This window comes from Phacochoerus africanus, chromosome 12, assembly GCF_016906955.1.
Source record: "Phacochoerus africanus isolate WHEZ1 chromosome 12, ROS_Pafr_v1, whole genome shotgun sequence".
Taxonomy (NCBI): domain Eukaryota; kingdom Metazoa; phylum Chordata; class Mammalia; order Artiodactyla; family Suidae; genus Phacochoerus; species Phacochoerus africanus.
In genome coordinates, this window is record NC_062555.1 from 57,001,711 (window position 1) to 57,024,984 (window position 23,274).

Below are 23,274 nucleotides of genomic sequence, written 5' to 3' on the forward strand. Positions count from 1 at the left end.
AGGCCAAGGCTCTCTATGTAGCTGGGAGATCCAAATCTTCATTCCTCACCGTCCTGGGTTCTCAAAAATCCTGCCTTTTGCCGGCATTTCTGTGTTTTTCCATTAATCTTTACTGTTGAACATGGAAATGCTAAGAGGCACTCCGGAGAATCCCCTGGTTTCCTCCTTGACTCCACTGTGTACTAACAACCCACCTTTCCCTTGATAATCAGAATGAATCGCTTCAGCCAGTAGAGTGCCCCCTCTCCTGGCCTTTGGTTTAGTGGTGTCAGGCTCACACAGAGGCCAGGTATCAGTTCAGTCCACTGTCATTAATTGAGTGGAACCATTGCTCTGCTTCCCAGTGGAAGCATTCTGCCCTTGGGAACAAAGACCTCCAAGCCAGCAGATCACAAAGCTGCTGGGAAGGAAGCAGTCATTTCTGGGGTGAATTATTAGGTGTAATAGTAGAGGAGCCTCCTCCATCTCCCCCGCCCCGCCCCCACCCCATTCCTGGCCCTGTGGCCATGGGAGAGATGGCCCTGCATACTGATTCAAAGTGTATGGAGTTCCTGTCATGGCTCAGTGGTTGGCGAACCCGGATAGCATCCATGAGGACGCAGGTTCGATCCCTGGGGATCTGGCGATGCCGCGAGCTGTGGTATAAGTTGCAGGGGAAGCTCAGATCCCGTGTTGCTGTGGCTATGGGGTAGGCCGGCAGGTACAGCTCCGATTTGACCCTAGCCTGGGAACCTCCCTTTGCTGCTGGTGCAGCCCTAAGAGACTAAAAAAAAAAAAAAAAAGTGTAGGGGAAGAAAAATAATTTTCTTTCTACCCTTTCTACCTTCTTGGCTGAGACCTACCGCCTTGTAATAAAAGACATTAACTAGAGAAAGAGAACAACAGAAGTTTAATAACATGGATACCTCCTGTCTACAAGGAGATACCCAGGAAAACTGAGTAAGTCCCTGACATGGCCCAAGCACCCCTTAAATACCATCTCCAGCTAAAGACAAGAGAAAATGCCGGGGGTTAGCGGTGAGGATGGGAGGTGACAGGGAAAGCCCAGTAAACCAGGGGATGGGGGTTATGCAGATTTAAGCCCATGCCTTCTCCATTGACATGAGCTTCTAGAGAGTGTCACCCTCCTCTTCCTGGTACAGCCTGGAAGACACCCTTACAAAGGGAGATTTTCCTCATCAGTGCAAATGTCTCATGACTGAGACTCTGTTGTCAGAGCTTTTCCTGCTATCTGTAGTTTCTTAGAAATAACTAGCTCAAGAGAATCCTTACGTCAAAGAGGCATATTTGGAGGTGGCAAATTCTGCTCTCTTTCAAAAACACATGGTGCATCCTATAAAACAGGACCACATCCTTTCGTGGATTTGTCTCGCAGTTTCCATGACTGAGTCTTCAATAAGCTATTCTGCCTTTCCACTGGGTCAGCGCTCCTGGGTGGTGGGATACATAGTAAGACTGTTATCCCAAAACTGGGTTGGCCTCTTGGTGGGTCAACCGAGCCAGAGATCAGGAGAAGGAAGGAATTATTGCTTGTGGCAAGTAAGCATAGCACCAGGGATCTTTCCCAAAGCAGTGTCTCCCCAAAAAGCAAAATTGGGAAGTCGTAAGCTAAGAGCACGTGAATATTCATCAAAGGGTGTGAGCAGAGAATTCAGCGTAGCATTGGGGCAAAGGTTGACAGAGTCTAAGCTTTAGTTGAAGCTTAGATTGAAGTCACGAGGATCAGAAAAGATCAACATCTTCATTCCATCCTCCACCTGGGCGGGAGCTTTAGTTCCTGCAGAATTCGAAGAAGACAGGAACCAGACTGTTAGGTATATCCCGTGAGGAGGAACTAGGAGTCTGTTTTATCACTGAACTATTGTTCCTGGAATGTTCTTCCTTTGTTCCTGCATTTCTCCACTTCCCTTAGATCATTAATTACTGAGACCAATTCAAGGGCAAGCTTCGTGCCCAGGCTTAGGTCAAAAATGGCTTCTCTTGGAGTTCCCTGGTCACCAAGTGGTTAAGGACTAGGCATTGTCACTGCTGTGGCTTGGGTTCAATCCCTGGCCCAGGAACTTCTGCATGCCACAGATGTAGCCAGCAAAAGGGTCTTTTTTATGTCACGAAAGCTGTGCCTGGTTCTCTTTCTCCATGGACCTTCCTACCCTGTCTGCTGACAAGACCAGTCAATTCTGCGGGCATGAGCCTGTTGCTGTACTTCTTTTGCTGTGAAAAGAGTACCTGGATCAGAAGTGATGCTGTGCCCAGTGCTGTGATGGTGGATAAGGCCTTCTATGAATCAGTCGATGGTGGTTCTGGCGGGTGCCTCACAAGAGAAGGCAAATCCATATCCAAATATTTGTCTCTTCCAGTGAAGGTGATGAAAGAGGTTCAGTGTTATCAACCTTCCACCAGGTGGCTGGTTATCCTCACGGGTAAATACTGCTGTATCAGGGGCTCGGTGTTAGTCTCTGCTGTGGGCCGGCTAGGCACTCAGTGCTTGCAGTGGTCAGGCCAGCCTTGGGAAGGGGAAGTCCGTGTTGCAGAACTCCATCCCTGCCACCATGGCCAAACAAAAGGTCACTGAGTGAGCACTGTGGTGGATGCAGAAACCGCCTGATGCCCACAGAGTGTGTCGCATTGCCTGCCTGATTCCTGAGCTCGTTTTCTGCAGTGGATCCCATTGGTGAGCATTCACAAACACCTTTACAGCCTGTGCCCACTCTCCGAGGGCCCCCCACAGAACTCTTCCTTAGACTTGCTGTCACCAGTCTCTCAATCATGTTGCTTCTAAGTTCCTGACTATCCAGCTAAGCCTTTAGCCGCTGCCCATGAATCCATACAGATAGGTGGTTCTGGCCACTTCTCATCCAGGGAAAGGAGACAACCATAGGTATTCCTTCTGATTCTGTTCCATGGGAGGCTCTCTCTTCATGGCTATTCCTCAGGACCACCTCTCAATGAGACTATACAGTGGCAAGTATCCACCTTTTAGTGGCAGCTCCATCTGTCAACCAGGCTTGAGTTTTTCCTCTTCAACTCATCATCCCGAACTGCCCACGAGGCCATAGCTGTGGATTGAGGAAGAGCCGTGCAGCAGAGCTGCCTACTCCTGTAAATTACTTTCCCCCTGCGTGCGTCTGATGTCTTACAAGCACTCCCACCTGATGAGAGATTGAGATGCCTTGACCAATTCTGTGGTTTGGAGAGTCAGACAAAACCCACTTTTTCCTTGGAAACCCAAGCCATGTGATCACTTGATGACTCCTGGCCAAGCATTCCATCTCTTGTAAGGCTCAGTAGCAAGCGGAAGCTGGTTCTCAAAGGATGGTAGTCATCTGTATAAGAGGGTTAACATTTGCTTCAAAATCCAAAATCCAAGAGGTCTCTGCTGTGGTTTTATGATGGGTGCTTGCCGCAGGATCCACAGAGCAGACGTGTTTGTCACAGACGCTCTTAAGGACCATCATATCTGCTGGCTCGTGACATCCAGGTGGAAAAGCAGCTTGCACTACAGTCTAGATGTTTCTTCCTCTAGGCTCCAATAAACATAGGCTCCTTACTTGTGACTTGGAGAAGGCGCCGAAGTGGCACACAGGGATGTGTTATATGTTGCTTCCAAATTCACGTTTTATTGTTCGTCAAACCCTGAAATACTGACAGTTCTTATGGGGTGAAATTAGTAAAATTTGAGCTTGCTTGAAGGATGCACATGACTTTTAAAATCATGTTGAAATTTTGAAATCATCTCAAATCTACAGAAAAATTGTCAGAATAAAACTAAGGACCCCCATGTCCCCTTCACCTAGACTCTTTAATTCTTAACATTCGACCGTATTTGTTTTATCTCTTCTCCTCTTCCTTCCATACGTGTTTACATACACACTCATACATTCATTATTTTTTCGTTATTAGTCTTTTTAGAACCTTTTGAGAGCAAGCTATAGACATAGTTCCCATCACTCCTAAGCCTTCAAGTGTATTTTTCCCTCTCAAAACAGGAGATAATATTGCACAGCCCTCTCACTCATTCAAGCTGTGCCAAGTATACCAGCAATGAGTCTTTTTTTCCTTTCTGGTCCAGGATCCTATCTAGGAGTGTGTGTTGTCTTTAGCTAGCCTGTCCCCTCAGATATATTCATTTGGAAGAATTCCTCAGCCTTTTCTTGTCGTTTATATGCCCTTGACACTTTTTAAAAGCACAGACATTCTTGAGTTCCCTGGTGGCCTGATGGGTTAAGGATCTGGAGGTTTCACTGCTGTGGCTCTGGCTGCTGCTGTGGCATGGGTTCATTCCCCGGCCCAGGAACTTCTGCATGCCTTGGGTGCAGCCTAAAAAAAAAAAAGTGCCAACATTCTGTAGTATAACCAACTCTCTCTGGGTCCATCTGCTCTCTCCTTACAGCCAGACTCAGGCTGTGCAGTCTTGGCAGAAATGCCACTGAAATGAAGTCACATCTTCCCATGGCATCAACCTTGGTGGGTCCATGTCATTCACTCTGTTCCCTCATTGGTGCTTTAACCTTGACCTTGGTGGGTTGATGTCTCCCAAGGTTCTCCACCATAAATTCACCATTCTTTCCTTTGTAACAAATTACTATTTTGTGCATAGGCTGTAGGTATTTCATAATTTCCTTTTCCTCTCCCACTCCCAGGTTTATTGGGATATAACTAACATATAACATTGTATAAGTTTAAAATGTAGAATGTAATGATTTAGTATATACATATTATAAATGATTATCACAATAAGGTTAGTTGACACATTCATCATCTCACATAGGGTGTTTTTTTGTTTTGTTTTGCTTTTTTAGGGCCATATCTGTGGCATATGAAAGTTTCCAGGCTAGGGGTTGAATCAGAGCTACAGCTGCCAGTCTATGCCACAGCCACAGCCACCCCAGATCCGAGCCACCTTTGTGACCTACACTACAGCTCACAGCAATGCCGGATCCTTAACCCACTGAACGAGGCCAGGGATAGAACCCACATCCTCATGGATACTAGTCATCGTCATGGATACATGTTGTTAACCTGCTGAGACAAAATGGAAACTCCCTTTTATTTTTAATGAGAACATTTAAGATTGACTCTCTTAGCAGCTTTCAAGTATACAAACATTATTATTTCTTGTAGTCACCATGCTGTACATTATAGCCCCAGGTCTTATTCATCTTATAACTGGAAACTTTTACCCTCTGACCAACATTTCCTTATTTCCACCACTGCCATGAGTTTGGCTTTTGTGCTTTTTTAATTTTTAAATTTTTGTTTATTTATTTATTTATTTTGCTTTTCTAGGGCTACACCCATGGCATATGGAGTTCCCAGGCTAGGAATCCGTCCAGTCAGAGCTACAGCTGCTGACCTATGCCATAAGCACAGCAACATCAGATCGAAGCCATGTCTGCAACCTACACCACATCTCATGGCAACACCAAATCCTTAATCCACTGGGCAAGGCCAGGGATGGAACCCGCAACCTCATGGTTCCTAGTCAGATTCATTTCTGCTGCGCCATGATGGGAACACTGAGTTTGGCTTTTTTAGATACCACATGCAAGTGCGATCATACAGTATTAGTCTTTCTAGGTCTGACTTATTTCACTTAGAATAATGCCTTCAAGTTTCCTCCACATTGTTACAAATGGCAGGCATTTGTTTTCTTTTTTATGATTAACATTTCATTACACACACATACATATCCATGCATACACATGGTACATTTTCTTTTTTCTTTTTTTTTTTTTTGTCTTTTGTTGTTGTTGTTATTGTTGTTGTTGTTGCTATTTCTTGGGCCGCTCCCGCGGCATATGGAGGTTCCCAGGCTAGGGGTTGAATCAGAGCTGTAGCCACCGGCCTACGCCAGAGCCACAGCAACGCGGGATCCGAGCCGCGTCTGCAACCTACACCACAGCTCACGGCAACGCAGATCGTTAACCCACTGAGCAAGGGCAGGGACCGAACCCGCAACCTCATGGCTCCCAGTCGGATTCGTTAACCACTGCGCCACGACGGGAACTCCTGGTACATTTTCTTTATCCACTTGTCAGTGGACACGTGGCTGTTGTGCATAACCCTGCAGTGACAATGCCGGATGCTTAACCCTCTGTGCCCTGAAAGAACTCCTAGTAGTCCTATTCTTAATTTTTTGATAAAATTTCCTTTTCCTAATCAAACGTCCACTGACCAGCCTTAGACTTTTGGCTAAGCTTAGCCCTAGCTGCTATTGCTAATTCCCACCTTAACCAGTCAGTGGTTGCCAAACGGTGATTCTGTTTTCATCATTCTTTTCTGCATTTACTAGAGCTTCTCATTCTCATTTGTCCATTTTTCATTTATCTCATATTTATCCATTCATTCATTCCTATCAGTGTGGACTGCTGGATTCCTACTTTATTCAATAGGTTGTGATCTGATACTTTCGTCACTTATTTTGATGCTCAGATTGTCCTAGTTATGGCCAATGGGAATATGTTCAGCCTCGTTTCCACATCACATTCACGTATCCCCATCATATATATGTGTGTGTCTGTGTGTGTATATGTATGTATGTATGTATGTATTTCCTCACTTTCTGGAATGACATGATGTTCCAGGCTCATTTTATACTTTTGTTGTCTTGGCTTTGAAACCAGCCTTTTTTCCAAGAAGTCTAGGTTCCTTTTAGTGCGGAATGGTATTTAAAAACCATCTGGTGTTCGATGTGCTCAGTGCTTCTGGGGAGTCATTGCTTCTAGGCTCATTGGACAGAACTAGACACAAATGTATATAAATATATGTACATGTGTATGATGTATGTGCACATACACATGTCAGTACCTATAACTATTTATCTATCCATTTATATCATTATAAAACCATGCCTTCATACCAAAATTTCCAACTCCATTCCATTATCTCAGGGTACTTTTAGCCTCCTCTTTTTCTGTGCTTGTAAATATCTTATCTGGGACTGAAGAACGCGACTTCGATCATCTTTAGTATATTTACTTATTTATTTAGTGTATTCGGTATCCCAGCCATGCAGGTTCTCTCCTCTGCCTGCTGTCTCTGTGCTGCCCCAGCTCTCCCAACTGCCCTCCATCCTTGGCTCCTGGAACTGTTGGCCTTCTCCTTTGCATGGCTTTGGCTTTCAGCCTTTATCATCGTTGACCAATTGACTCATGTCATTGGCCACCATGTTGATTCCTGCACTCTGGGAAGGGAAGAGAATGAATGGAAAGGAAGATGAAAAAGAAAGTGACTACATGAGTTCCCTGGCAGCCTAGCAGGTTAAGGACCTGACATCATCAGTGCTGTGGCTCAGGTCACTGCTGTGGCTTAGGTTCAATCTCTGGTCCAGGAACTTCTGCATGCAATGGGTGTGCCCCCCTCCCCAAAGAAAGTGACTGTATTTGATTTTGATAGGTAGAACTTTGAGGAATCTGCATCCTAGGCCAAGGCATTTACTGCCAAGTTGCCAGTGTATTTTGGGAACATTTAACAGGAAGGTTTGTGATATGTGAGTAGGGTGTGTGGGGTATACATAATGAGAGATGAGGCTTACCATTATCTCAGAATATACAACATTTTTTTGTTTGCTTGTTCCCTGGTTGTCGCTCCCATTAGGCTATAAGTTTCATGAGAACAAAAACTTTGCCTTGTCCACTGCTGTTATCCTTAGTGTCAAAAATAGTGCCTGGCAAATAGTAGGTACTCAGTTATTCTTTGTTAAATGCAGGAAGCTCCAACAAGTTTGCCCCTCATCTTTTTTTTTTTTTTTTGTCTTTTATCTTTTGTCTTTTTAGGGCCACGCCTGTGGCATATGGAAGTTCCCAGGCTAGGGGTCGAATCAGAGTTACAGCTGCCAGCTTACGTCACAGCCACAGCAACGCAGGAACCGAGCTGCCTCTGAAACCTACACCACAGCTCACGGCAACACTGGATCCTTAGCCCGCTGAGCGAGGCCAGCGATTGAACCCAGAGATGGAGCCCTCATCCTCATGGATACTGGTCGGATTCGTGAACCACTGAGCCATTACGGGAACTCCCTTGCACCCATATCTTGAAGGTCACAAGAAGAAAATTGAATTTAATCCTGCCAGGCAGGAGAAGACCATTAAAATCCTCCATAGCAGGATAGTGGCATGACCTGGGTTTTAGTAAGCTACCTCTAGGGACAATGGGAGTGACAAACCTGGAGTTCCCATCATGGCTTGGTGTAACAAACCTGACTAGGATCCATGAGGATATGGTTTCGATCCCTGGTCTTGCTCAGTGGGTTAGGATCTAGCGTTGCTGTGGCTGTGTTGTAGGCTGGCAGCTGTAGCTCTGATTTGACCCCTAGCCTGTGAACTTCCATATGCCCATATGCTATGGGTGTGGCCCTAAAAAACAAAAACAAAAACAAAAAAAGGATAAAATGACAAACCTTTGGAGACTTGTAGTAATTTTAGGAAATGTTTATTATCTGTGTTTTGTGGAACAACTTAGAAGTATTATGATTTTATTTTTTATTTCATGTTTTAAAGATTCCCAAATGTATCATAAAAGAATTTCTTTAAAATTTCTAAAACACATATCCTAGGAAAAAAAAAAAAGCCACATGTGCAGTTTGTCATCAGTAGTAGTTGTCATCTTTGAAAAGTACCAAGAACTTTTTCCCTGAAATTTTATGGCACCACCACCTAAAAATTTATTTCTCCTATTGGTCATAAATTGCTTTTAAAAATACATTTTTTTAAGGAGGAGTTCCCTGATGGCCTAGTGGTTAAGAATCCAGCATCGTCACTGCTGTGGCTTGGCCTGGGAATTTCTGCATGCTGCAGGTGCAGCCAAAAATTTTCTTTTAAATGTTTATTATAATTGATCGTATGATTCATCCATTTCTATAGTGCAGTGTAATATCATTTATATTTACTTTTAACATAGTGATTACAATTCAGTGGTAGTTTTCACAAATTATTTTCAAAAATGGTTATAGATTTTAGATAGACAAACCCTTAAATATTGGCGATCCTTTTCAGTTGATTGTTATATCTTAGCTTTTTAAAAAAGGCATTGAATACAAGCATTTGTTGAAAGGATTTTATGGCTGAGATACCTGTCCAGGATCTGCATGTCTGAAATCTTGCCATCCTTACAAGCTAATAGGTTTGCTTTTTACTGTTTCCTGGCTGTTAGCAGAAGACAAGACTCCAGGGTCAGAAACAAAGGGACTTTAACATCATGGCAAAAACAGTGTTGGTGACTCACATTGATTCACATTGATTCCTCAAGCCCTCTAAGTGCCAAGAGGGTGACACAAAAGACCTCCGTGGGTGGCTACACATGCAGCGAGTCATGCTAATGGAGAGGATGCCAGAGCTTGGGGTGGGATGGGGAAGCACCACTTTTATATTGAAGAGCAGCAAGCCTGCTTCTTGGCAGGGGAAAGACATTACCTCATCCTTGGGGTTGCTCACTGCAAACACAGCTCAGGGACGGCCCTCGGAAAAAAAAGTGGTCCAGGCTTTGTATTCTTGACGTGCCCAGAAAGAATGTGCAAGGATGCCTGGGGCTCACGGATGTTGCCTCTCGGCAAGGTGCTGTGTTGATAAGAAAAAGTATAGGCTCCTAAAATGAAGTGGGCCAAATCTAAAATGCAATTTTCTGTGAGGAAACACCAGGAATTTTAATTGAAATTGAGATGTACAGCATTACTGCTCCTCCTTCTGAGTCAGAAAATGTGGCTGACAGGTCTGTCATCATATAATATTGAGGAGTGTGTGGAATATTAGTCGACAATTTAGTGGAATTAATTGAGAATCATTATAATGAATACCAAACATTTTTTAAAGTTAAGTTTAACCTTTCCATTTTAAAAAAATTTTTTTTCTTTATTTTTTTGGCCATATCCACAGCACTTGGAAGTTCCCAGGCCAGGGATCTAACCTGAGCTACAGCTGTGACCCAAGCTGCTGCAGTGACAAATGCCATTTCCCTAACTGCTAGTCTAGCAGGGAACTTCAGATTTAGCCTTTCTTAGTGGAATATTGCTATGCTTTAATAGTTTTCTCTAAACATGATTTTCTTCCCCTCTTTTTAGGGCTGCACCTCTGGCATATGGAAGTTCCCAGGCTAGGAGTCAAATTGGAGCTGTAGCTGCTGGCCTACACCACAGCCACAGCAACGCTGGCTCCTTAACCCACTGAGCGAGGCCAGGGATCAAACCTGTATCCTCAAGGATCCTAGCTGGGCTCGTTAGCACTGAACCATGACAAGAACTCTCTAAACATGATTTTTAAAAACTATGATAGGAGTTCCCTGGTGGTGCATCAGGTTAAGGACCTGATGTTGTCCCTGCTGTGGCTCAGGTTGCAGCTGTGACACGGGTTTGATCCCTGGCCCTGAAATTTTTGCTTGCCATGAGTGCGGCAATAAATAAATAAATAGATAGATAGATAAACTATGATATTTAAAAACAAAGCGGTGATAGTAGTAACCACAGCACCAAAAATGGGCAACATTTCTTGAGGGGTTGCAGTGTGACATATCCCATTCAAAGTACTTCTGAGTATCAACTCACTAACCCTGACAATATCTCTATGAAATAGGCACTACTGTTTTGTATAAGAGGAAACTAAGGCATAGAAAGGGTAAGTAATTTACATGATATCACATAGAACATCAGTTAGGATGCTTTCAGCCATGGATGGCAGAAACTCTCAGCAATCGTTGATTTATTATATGACATTCCAGGAAGACGAGAGGTATGACAGGCTTCAGAGCTAGTTAAGTCAATGGCTAAACAAAGTCAGCAGTCAAAATCATTTTTCAAAAAGCTCATCATCTATGCACTGGCTTTGCCCTCTGGCTGGCCCCTCTTGCGGTCACCAGATGACCCTGCCAGTTCCTGCCTCATTCCTACCCGGGGCAATGTCCAGAGTCAGAGAGGAAACCTCTCCTTGCTTCTCCTGTGCAGAAAGCTTCCCTACGAGCCCCTGGCAGATCTTTCCTCACGTCACATGCGCCAGAACTGAGTTCCACGCCCACCTCAAAAACATCTGTTCCGAAGAGTGACATCACTGTGGTGGGCTGAGACCAGACAGGAGTGACCCTTGGCACTGGGAATATGATCACCCCTGCCTCCCAAGCTCTGCGAAGATAAATCTGAGGCACTGCTGGCAGTAAAAAAAAGGAGTTGCCTTGGAGTGCCCCCATCACAGTCTTTTCCGCCTGGTCAGCAGACAAGGGAGGGTAGAAACACAGATGCTGTCCAGGGAGCCTACGCTGAAGGTCTGGGGATTCTACCTGGGCTTTCACGGCTCTCTTTTTCCAGCTCACATTTTAGAAACCAGTAGTTATTCCTCCTTAAACTGTGCGTCCGGTTAGTAATAGGTCCTGTACAGGGCTTGGGCTAAGTGTCACCAGGATAGGACCTCTATTTTAATACTGTTCCTAGCATTTCATTTTGCTAGCAAGAAATCTCTGATTTCATTTTCTTCTTTGTAACGCTAGACACTAGATTATAGTTTAGCCATACTGACGTTTTTTTAAAAAAATGGATCTATTTTTTTGCACAGTCTCAGTCTGATAACAAAGAGTACATCTGGAAAACTGGCTTTCTTACTACCATTTGAGATGCCCGTCATTAAAAGTCTGGAGGAGAGCTTTACAAATACTTCCCCTACTTAGATTTTTTTTGGGAATCGAGTTTAAAATCAAATATAGTACAGTGGTGTGGTTCTCTTAAAGAACGAATTCTCAAATTTTTTGGTTTTAGGACCTCTTTACAATCTTAAAAGTTATTGGGGACCTCAAAGAGCTCTAGTTTATTCTGTAGCTATCCATAGTTTCCATATTCAAAAATTTTTAAAGGAGAAACACTTAAAATAATGATAAACCAATTCGGTATTAGTATAAACAACATACTTTAAAGAAAAACAAACTCCATTTTTCAAAAGAAAAACTTTAATGAAAATAGTGTTATTTTACATTTTTGCAAATCTTCTTAGTGCTTGGCATAATGGAAAAATAGCTGAATTCTGTCTGCTTCTGCATGCTTTCTGTCATGCAGCCACATGACATGTAGCCTCTGGAAAATTCCACTGAACACGTATGACAGAATGATAGTGGAAAAGGAAAATAAAATCTTAATATTACTGTGAAAATAATTTTGACCTTGTGGATTCCCTGAAAGAGTGTTCTGGAACCCCGGGGGCTCCTCAGACTATACTTTGAGAACCACTGTCTTACCTTAATATGTCCATGCACAATTTATAATGGCTTCAAGCAGCAGCACACGTGAAACAGTGGATAAGATATTAAAAGGAGGCTTGTAAATTGGCCATGTCTCAGAAAATGGAAATAAGAGGAGTATCAGTGGAACAATGTGCTACAGTCCAGAGAAGCTGATAATCCAGCAGAATCCTAGGGAAAACCCCAAATCATGAGCAGATAATTCCGGGGATTTCATCACTTCACCAATCCTTTGAATCTTTAAAATATGATTTACACCAAACATGCTCACTAAATTTATTTTGAAGGAAATATTGATTATATACAGCACATTTAATCTCCCCCGCTCCCCTCCTTTTTTTTCAGATTTAACATTTCAGATGATTTGAAGATTGGCTTTTTCATCACAGACCATGCTACTCAAACAGATTCCAGTGAGATTTTGCAATTACAGGAGTTGAGTTCATCTACACAAAAGCTTGTGCAGGTAAATCTGGATTTATTTTGAAACTTTTGAGATCATCTTTAGGTAGTATTTGCCTTTATGTCTCTTCCTTGACAGAATTAAAATGATTGACATTTAAAAATATTAGCGGAGTGCCCGTCATGGTGCAGTGGAAATGAATCCGACTAGGAACCATGAGGTTGCAGGTTCAGTTCCTGGCCTCGCTCAGTGGGTTAAGGATCTGGCGTTGCTGTGAGCTGTGGTGTAGGTCACAGACACGGCTCAGATCTGGCGTTACTGTGGCTGTGGCGTAGGCCGGTGGCTACAGCTCCAATTAGACCCCTAGCCTGGGAACCTCCATATGCTGCAGGTGCGGCCCTAAAAACCAAAACCAAAAAAAAAAAAAAAAATATTAGTATAAACTACTACTTGTATTTGTATCGTATTATGTCTTGCCTGTACATGTTATCTTGTTTAGTGAAATGTTTTCTTACTCTCTCTGGAATTCTTTTGATATCTGTGAATATTTTCTGTTTGAGATACTTTAAAAATGATAAAATATTTGGCATATCAAAAAATGTTGAGAAAAATAAAGCAAATAACTCTGTCGCCCACTGTCACAGAGGAAGAAATTTTCCTCTGTCCTTCTAGGTTCTTCTGGCTGGACTAAGATTTAAATTGGCTTGAGTCAGGTGAACCGGAGAAAATTCAACAAAAATGTAATAACATATATGTGGGCGAGACCCAGGAAAACTGAATAACTTGCCAAAATAGCCAAAGCGCTCATGTCAGCTAAAGACAAAAGAGGATGTTTGGGACTTCACAGGAAAAGAAGGCAATTCACATGAAGATGGAAATGCAAATATTTGGTCAACAGATGTTTGCTGGGCCATGCAGAGACAATGGATCACAGAGGAATTTTTAACAAATAGGCTTGCCTGGGTTCCTCCCTGTCTACACAGCTAGTTCACATTTTTATACTATAGTTATCTACGGTGATGGCTTCCTGCCTGGAACAGGTTGACTCGTTATACCCTTTTAGGCAGTTATGGTCAAAGGTTCTTCCTACTTCTTTGGGGACCTTAAAAATAACCAACATAAATAAATCATCATGCCAAAGAGACACAGTTTGAGGTGACAAGTTTTTCTCCCCTATACATACCACCATACAGCTTTGTCAAATCCATAATAGACTATCATATTTCCTTTGGGTCTTTTTTGATTGTAAAGAAACAAGGTATTTCATACACATTGGATATCGAGAGTCATTGTCAAAAGTGCTCATCAGTAAAACTCACATGGGGTGGTGTACTACTCACATGGGGAGGGTGCTTTGCTTGTTTTTTCACTTCACGATATAACTTGGAAATCATTTGTGTACTTTGGTACCTAAGGAGCAGCCTTGCCTGTTTTATAAGTACATTGTTTCTCAAAATGGCATCATTTGTTTAGCTGTCCCCCTATTATTGATGGACATTTTGGTTGTTTCACACCTTTTAACTGCAATGAATAATTCTGTACCTAACCACACACCAGTAAATCTGTGGTGTAAATTCTTAAAAGTGAAATTTCTGAGTCAGAGGGTGTGTACATTAGTCATTTCTTCTGTATTTATTAATCCTATCATAGTTTTACTTTCTAGTTCGTAAATTTCTTATCTTTATTATTTAATTCCTTCTTTGAGTTTACTGTTTTTCTTTTTTTTGGCCACACCCACAGCCTATGCAAGTTCCCAGGCCAGAGATCAAATCCAAGCTGCAGCTGCAACCTATGCTACAGCTATGGCAACCCCAGATCCTTAACCAACAGCGCTGGGCTGGGGAATCGAACCCATGCTATTGGATCCTTAACCTGCTTGTGCCTCCTGTTTTTATTTTTCTAATTCCTTGGATTGGAAATGAGTATCAGTTGGGATGGCATAGAGCTCTAGGTATAGACAATGCACCTATGGTTTTTTTATTTTATTTTTCTATATAATGATTTTTATTTTTTTCCATTATGGGTGGTTTACAGTGTTCTGTCAGTTTTCTCCTCTACAGCAGTGTGACCCAGTTACACATACATGTACACATTCTATTTTCTCACATTATCATGCTCCATCATAAGTGACTAGACATAGTTCCCAGTGCTACACAGCAGGATCTCATTGCTAATCCATTCCAAAGGCAATAGTCTGCATCTATTAAGGCAATGCACCTATGTTGACTTAAATAACAAGTCTTGGGGTAGCATATCCAGAGTTAGGAGTTAGGGCAGTAGCTCCCTGATGTCATCCGTGTATCAGATTCGTTTTATCTTTTCACACACAGCTCCATTATTCATGCATGGATTTTGCTATCATATTTCTGACTCGTGGTAACCCGATGGCGGCTCCATTTCCAGCCTCTCTCTGCATTTCATAGAGAAAGCAGAAAATGGGAGAAGTTGAGAGGGGCAGTGGTGGCTCTACTAAAAGAGCAAAAAATTCCCATAGAAAACTCCAGCTCATCTCTCATTGGCCTTAACTATATAACATGACCACTTTTCACTGCAGAGGACTCTAGGGGGGCGCGTTCCTGCCCTGACAACATCACCCTTCTCTCAGTAAGAAAGGACCAGTGTAATGGACATCGAGCTGTAAGCTGTTCATGCCTATAGATATTTCACTTCAAGGCTCCCTTCTTTTCTTTCATAAGCATTTAAGATAGTATATTTCCCACTAACTACTTCTTCAGCTTCATCCCCAAAATTTTGAAATGTAGTGTTTTTATTAATATTTAGATGTAAGGAGTCCCTGTTGTGGCTCAGCAGTAATGAACCTGACTAGTATTCAAGAAGACACAGGTTCGATCCCTGGCCTTGCTCAGTGAATTAGGGATCCAGCCTTGCCATGAGCTGTGGTGTAGGTTGCAGATGCAGCTCAGATCTGGCGTGGCTGTGGCTGTGGCATAGGCTGGCAGCTGTAGCTCTGATTGGACCCCTAGCCTGGGAACCTCCCTATGCTGTGGGTGTGGACCTAAAAAAAAAAATTTAGATTTAAATGCTCTAATTTCCCATTTTCTTTATAAAGGCCGTTTGTTTGATAAGAAGTTTATTAGTTACTCTAAATATTATTGAGTTTTAACTTAACTGCTTTCCTAAAGTTTTGTTTCCAGCCCGTTATATATATATATATATTTAGTCTGATTTTTCAGGTTTGTTCAGCTTTTTGAATGTTTACATCTTTCACCAAATTGGGGAGAGTTTTGGCTATTATATCTGCAAATATTTTTTTCTACCCCCCCTTCCTATCCTCTCCTTCTCCTCCAATTACTTGTATGTCAGATCTCTGATTTTTGATTCACAGGGCCCTGACCTCTGTTTATTTTTAAAATTTTTAAAAATCTTTTTTCTCTCTGTTGCCCTATTAATCTATCTTCAAGTTCACATATTCTTTCTTCTTTTGTCTTTAGTCTTCTGTTAAACTCTTCCAGTGAAGTTCTTTTTGGGGCCATGCTCATGGCATGTGGAAGTTCCCAGGCCAGGGATCAAACCCATGCCACAGTAGCAACCAAAGGGGCTGCTATGACAATAGCAGTTCCTTAATCCGCAGTGCCACAAGGGAACTCACTAAACTCTTCCAATAAATTTTTAATTTCAGATTTTTTTTTCAATTCTAAAGGGTTTTTTTGTTTTTTGTTTGTTTGTTTGCTTGCTTTTTAGGGCTGCACCCAAGTCATATGGAGGTTCCCAGACTAGGGGTCTAATCAGAGCTACAGCTGCCAGCCACAGCCACACAGGATGCAGGATCTGAGCCACATCTGTGACTTATACCACAGCTCATGGCAACGCCATATCCTTAACCTACTGAGCAAGGCCAGGGATCGAACCCTCAACCTCATGGTTCCTAGTCAGATTAATTTCCCCTGCTCCACAATGGGAACTCCAAGAGTTGTTTGTTTTTTTAATCATAGTTCATAATTTCTTTTACTTTCTTTCTTTCTTTCTTCTTTTTTTTTTTTTTTGCTTTTTAGGGCCACACATGTGGCATATAGAATTTCCTAGTCTAGGAGTTGAATCAGAGCTGCAGCTGCCAGCCATTGTTACAGCCATAGCAATGCAAGATCTAAGCCTCGTCTGTGACCTACACCACAGCTCACAGCAACGCTGCATCCTTAACCCACTTTATGAGTTCAGGGAGTGAGCCCACATCCTCATGGTTACTAGTCAGGTTCATTACCACTGAGCCACAATGGGAACTCCTCATCATAATTTCTATTTCTCTGCTGATATTGCCAAATATTCCTTTTTATTATAAGTGTATTGTTTTTTACTTCATCATGCATAGTTATGATAGTTGCTTTAACATCTTTGCCTGCTAATTCCAACATTTGGGTAATGTTGGTGTTGGTCTTAATCATCTTTTTTCTTGAGATTGAATCCATTTTCCTGTTTTGTTTGTGTTTTTGTATATCAAGTAATTTCGATTATATCCTAGGCATCCTAGAAACTATCATGCTAAGTGAAGTCAGCCATACAATGAGACACCAACATCAAATGCTTTCACTGACATGTGGAATCTGAAAAAAGGACAGACTGAACTTCTTTGCAGAACAGATGCTGACTCACAGACATTGAAAAACTTATGGTCTCCGGAGGAGGAGACAGTTTTACGGATGGGGGGATGTGCCCAGGCTGTGGGATGGAAATCCTGTGAAATCAGATTGTGATGATCATTATACAACTACAGATGTGATAAATTCATTTGAGTAATAAAAAAAAATGAAAAAAAATAAAGTGCTCACTTGATCAGATAAACCACTCTTGATGAACTTAAAGTCAACCAATTAGGGACCAGGGTCCTTAACTGCATCTATAAAATCCATTCACTTTTGTGTATATAACATAAGACAATCACGTGAGTGATATTTCATTACATTTACCTTATTCTACTGTTAGAAGCAAGTCATTGTTTGGCCTGAACTTAAGGGAAGGGAATTTTACAAGGACATGCATAGTAAGGAGAAGAAATCATAAGGCCACCCTAAAATATGTTTACTATAACTAAGTGATTCAAGGTCTGGGATTAAGACTGTTTCCCTGTTGTGGTGATATACCCTTTTTTTTTTTTCCAAAATACATAATATACATTTATACAAAGCATATATTTTACAAATTGAAATTAGATTATATCCTAGACAATGTTCTGAATTCTGAATGTCATGTTCTGAATTCTGACCTATGTAGATATTCCTCTTAAGACTGTTGAAGTTTTCGTTTTAGCTTTCAATGAACTTGTTTGGTCTCAAACTTCTAGCTGTCTCTTAGCAGCCCAAACTTGGGTTTGTTCTTGTAGCTCTAGTTGGGCAGCTTACAATCTACTCCACGTGTGTGTGTTTTAGGGATCAGCCAAGATTTATTCAGAGTTTATACACATATGATGTCAATGTTTTTCCATTTTTAGGTTATTAAATCCCTTCAAGTGGATTTTGGGTTCCTCAAGCAATTGCTTCACCTGAAGTTTGAGGACCGTCTTAAAGAGGAATCATGCAGACTCTTCACTTCTCTACATGACAGGATCCTGACAGTTGAAAAACGTTACCAGCAGGTAGAAATTCTCTCCCTTTGTTTTGTATATAGATTAATTTTTAAAATTTTTTTTAATTTTTTTTTTTTTTTTTAGGGCCATACCTGTGGCATATGGAGATTCCCAGGCTAAGGGTTGAATTGGAGCTGTAGCTGCCAGCCTACACCATAGCCACAGCAACTCAGGATCCAAGCCGCATCTACAACCTACACCACAGCTCACGGAAACGCTGGATCCTTAACCCAATGAGCGAGGACAGGGATTGAACCTGCGTCCTCATGGATGCTAGTCAGATTTGTTAACCGCTGAGCCATGACGGGAACTCCATTTTTTTTTTTTTTAATTTAAAAGATTTTTTGGCTATACTCACAGCATATGGAAGTTCCCAGGCCAGGGACTGAACCCTTGCCACTGCAGTGACAACACCAGATCCTTAACCTATAAGGTCACATGAGAACTCCTCAAAGTACTTTTTAATGTATTTCCTCTTTAAGTCCCTCAACAATCTTAAAGTGGAAATCCTGTTATCCTTGCTCTACAGATAAGGAAACTGAGCCACCAAGGTTAAGCAACTTGTCTAAAGTCAGACAGATATTAAGTGGCACAGTCACATTGCCATCCAATTCTAAGTCAAAAGCTTACTGGTTGTTTATATCAGAATCAAGGGTATTTTTTAAAGATGTACTATCTTTCATTGTTATGCATAACAGAGAGGATCAAATAATTTAATTTATCAGAAAGTAACTCCTATTTGTGGATTTGTGGCCCTAGATTTCTCCTCCTGAGCATAATCCATCCAGAAAGTACCAGGACCAGAAGAGGATATGAATTCCCAATAGATTTCACTATTTTAAAAGCAGTTTGAAGACACTAAAAAGACTTTGACATGGAAGATGAAATAAAATGTTCGCATTATCTGTATTTAGTTTATCCGTCTGAGCTCTCTTTTGCTTTTGGTTAAATATACGTGAAAATAGGATGTGCTATAAATAGCTGTAGTGTAGAGGAAATGATTATAAAGTAATGTTTTCTAGAGACCATGATGATCTGGTGGTTTTATCCTGAGCCCCTCCTTTGTAGATATGAGAGGTGTGTTTGGAAATACATTATGGTGCTCATTATACTTTTCATTTGCAGAATGAGGACACCTTAAGAAAATGCTACAATCAGCAGCTGGCCGACGCCATAGCTACTATCAAAGGAATGTACAAGGTGGGTTTTTTGTGCTGTTATGGGTGAGATCGGCTTTATATTCTGGGAATGTGCAGTGTGGGGCTCACCCTGGGTTCTCAGAAGATTTTTTAGCTTTGAATATCAGATTCCTCCATCTTCAGGTCACCAAAGGGGAATCAAGTCTAAGACTATTCATGCTTACTTTAAATGTATCAAAATAACACTTTATGGTGACACAACTTTTGAGCCAAAAATTCCAATCTGATATCTAGGACACCTGGGCAAGTGATGAATCTTGGCATTTGAAGCCTGGCTCTGCCACTCAATTGCTCTGTGACTTTAGGGAAAATACTGACCCTCTCTGCCTCAGTTTCCTCATCTGGCAGATGAGGAGCATCTAGTACCGCTCTCATAGCCCTGTTCTAAGGAGTGACATGAATTGATCCTTACAATAGTGTCGGGAATATAAGTGCAGTCTGAATGTTTATCGGATAAATAATCTCTTTACAAATTCATGACACTCCAGTGGGTGTTGGTGTCTTTTTCTGGTCCTTTATTTTCTCATGTTAGCATTTAGGCTTACAGCTTTCTGCTCACTGACTGCAGATTTCAGATGTGGTAAAGGGGTCTTAAGATAGCTGTAATCCTTATCAATTTTTATTAATTTGTCCTTGAGGAAATTGCCTTCAGGGGAGCCAAAAAGATCACATTGCGGTGACCGCACATGGCTCAACTTAATGAACATATCTATTTTAACAAATAAAAGGAAGCAACAAACACCATAGAATATTAGGTTGTGATAACTTTAAGTAAAACAAATTCACCTTCTCTTTAAGCAACACTTGTTGAATGAATACTGTTTTCCAATTAATATATGCTAGACACTGACATTACAGAGATGAAGAAAGAATGCAAGGAGTGGTTATAAACAAATCAAAACAATACTTTGTTTGGCTGCACTTGTGGCATGTGGAAGTTCCTAGGCCAGGGTTTGAACCCATGCCGCAGCAGTCACCAGAGCCACAGCAGTGACAATGTTGGATCTGTAACCTGCTAAGCCACCAGGGAACTCTAAAACAATAGTTTTTTACCTTTTTTTTTTTGCTTTTTAGGGCCACGCTTGCTGCATATGGAGGTTCCCAGGCTAAGGGTCGAATCAGAGCTACAGCTGCCAGCCTACACACAGCCATAGCAACGCAGGATCCGAGCCACATCTGTGACCTATACCACAGCTCATGGCAACACTGTATTCTTAACCCCCTGAGCAAGGCCAGGGATCGAACCCACAACCTCATGGTTCCTAGTCAGATTCGTTTCTGCTGCGCCACGATGGGAACTCCAGTTTTTTACTTTTTTAAAAAACTTTTGTGGCCACACCCACAGCATATGGAAGTTCCCAGGCTAGGGAATGAACCCAAGCCACAGCTGTGACCTACATTGCTTTATCCTACTGTGCTGGGCTGGGATTGAATCCACGCCTCTGCAGCGACCTGAGCCACCATAGTCTGATTCTTAACTGATTGTACCACAGTAGGAATGCTAAAACAATAGTTTTTTAAATGCATAGATAACACATATACCAGGAGTTATGGTGATGCCACAGAAGGAGTAGCTATTTCTGCTGGGATGCTTTTAAAATGCTTCACAGAGGAGGCTATATTTGTGCTGATTTTAAAGTATTCAGCTGGCAGACAGGAATAAAAAGATATTGTTGGCAGACTGCATAGTGTACATTGGTCAGGATGTTTTTAGCAGCAAGTCAGAAATCTAACTCACACTGGAGTTCCCATCGTGGCACAGTGGGAATGAATCTGACTAGGAACCATGAGGGTGCGGGTTTGATCCGTGACATTGCTCGGTGGGTTAAGGATCCGGCATTGCTGTGTGCTGTGGTGTAGGTTGGAGATGTGGCTGGGATCTGGCCTTGCTGTGGCTGTGGTATAAGCCAGAATTTGTAGCTCCAATTAGACCCCTAGCCTGGGAACCTCCATATGCCACAGGTGCAGCCCTAAAAAGCAAAAAAAAAAAAAAAAAAGGCAAGAAAGAAAGAAGGAAAAGAAGTCGAACTCATACTGGTATTAGCTGAAAGAATTTATTGGCTCTTGTAACTGAACAGTGTAGCCATAGTAATGACTTCAGGAAAAGCTGGATCTAGGTGCTCAAATAATGTCATCAAGAAACTGTTCATCCCCTGCTTCTATCTTCTTTGCTGGTTAAATTCCCAGGCAGATTCTCTCCACATAGGGCCAAACTCATAGAGAACATCTCTTTCTAAATATTTCTGTAAGAATCTCAAGACTGACCCTGGTTGATCTGGCCTGATTATTGATCCCCCACCCCCACCCATAGCCAGGCAGTCATATACTATCCACCCCAGAAGGTAATAGTGAAGAGATGATTTACCCAAATGGAAAAGAGATTCTGTTACTCAAAGGAAGGGTGTTGGTTAGGGAAAACTGGCTAGGTAAATTGACTTTTCGGTTCCAGTTACAAGTGAAAAGGGAGCAAGGCCTGGACAGAGAACTGCATGTGGTCAGCATTACTAGCTGTTGCATTGTCCCATTTGGGGGCCACTTCAATACAAGGCTGATGAAATCAAAATTAACTTAAAAATTCATGGGAGTTCCCATCATTGCTCTGCAGTAACGAACCTGCCTAGTATCCACGAGGATGCGGGTTCAATCCCTGGCCCTGTTCGGTGGATTAAGGATGCAGCGTTGCTGTGAGCTATGGTATAGATTACAGATGAGGCTTGGATCCTGCATTGCTTTGGCTGTGGTGTAGGCCAGCAGCTGTAGCTCTGATTCAACCTCTACCCTGGGAATTTTCATATGCTGCAGATGTGGCCCTAAAAAGACACAAAATTAAATTAAATTAAAAATAAAACTAAAAAAAATTCAGTTCCTGGGTTACATTAGCCATAAATTGCCCAGCAGTATTCTGTTAAAGTAAGTAACTTAGGAGATTTCCTGAACGTTTGCACAGATACGTTTTATTGTATTGTTATTTGAATGATGGTGAAAGGGCTAACACGTTCTTTGTGTCAGGCACCATACAAAGGAGTTTAGGAGTTTAGATATAGTATTAAATTCAGTCTTCACAATGAGCAGGCAGCAAGAACTGGGGCCCCAGATCAGCTCTTCTGTTCCCAGTGTGGCTCAAAGGGTGGTGCTGTTTTGATAACAGTAGCTATCTCATGGCCTGGTCTTCTCCTTCTCCTTTTTTTTTTTTTTTTTTTTTTTTTTTTTTTTTTTTTTTAATGGCCATGCCTGTGGCATATGGAAGTTCCTGGGCTAGTGGTTGAATCAAAGCTGCAGCTGGGGCCTATGCCATAGCCACAGTGACACTGGATCCTAGCTGCATCTGTGACCTCTGATCCTTAATCCATTGAGTGAGGCCAGGGAACAAACCCACATCCTCAGGGACACTATGTTGGTTCTTAACCTGCAGAGCCACAAGGGGCACTCCTAGCCTAGTTTTTGAAGTCAGTGTTCTTGCTGATTAAAAGTCAAGTTATGCCTCTGCAGAAGTGCTATGTGGTTTATCTAAAATGTGGTACCCAGGAAGTTCCCTTCATGGCTCAGGATCCCGACTAGGATCTATGAGGATGCAAGTTCAATCCCTGGCCTCATTCAGTGGGTTAAGGATCTGGCATTGCTGTGAGCTATGGTGTAAGGTTACAGACTCGGCTCAGAGCCTGTGTTGCTGTAGCTGTGGCATAGGCCGGCATTTGTAGCTCCTATTGGATCCAGTGCATGGGAACCTCCATATGCCGTGGGTGTGCCCCCCCCCCAAAAAAGGCAAAACCCCGCCCCAAAACAAACAAACAAATGTGGGCTTGCTCCAGAGAGCAAGCCCAAGTATCTTTTGCCTGCTTCAACCCCATAAAATAAGCATTTGAAAGAGACACTAGTATCCTCTTCTG

The 23,274-nt window shown here is 42.1% G+C and overlaps 1 protein-coding gene across 1 annotated transcript in view; it reads left to right on the forward strand.

Moving 5' to 3' along the window:
- Positions 1-23,274, forward strand: part of C12H10orf67 (chromosome 12 C10orf67 homolog) — a 135,496-nt gene that overhangs the window by 13,837 nt on the left and 98,385 nt on the right. Inside the window, exons 4-6 of the mRNA XM_047754644.1 lie at positions 12,553-12,673; positions 18,054-18,197; positions 19,314-19,388. Coding sequence (XP_047610600.1) covers positions 12,553-12,673; positions 18,054-18,197; positions 19,314-19,388 — 340 coding nt within the window. The remainder of the gene's footprint in view (positions 1-12,552; positions 12,674-18,053; positions 18,198-19,313; positions 19,389-23,274) is intronic.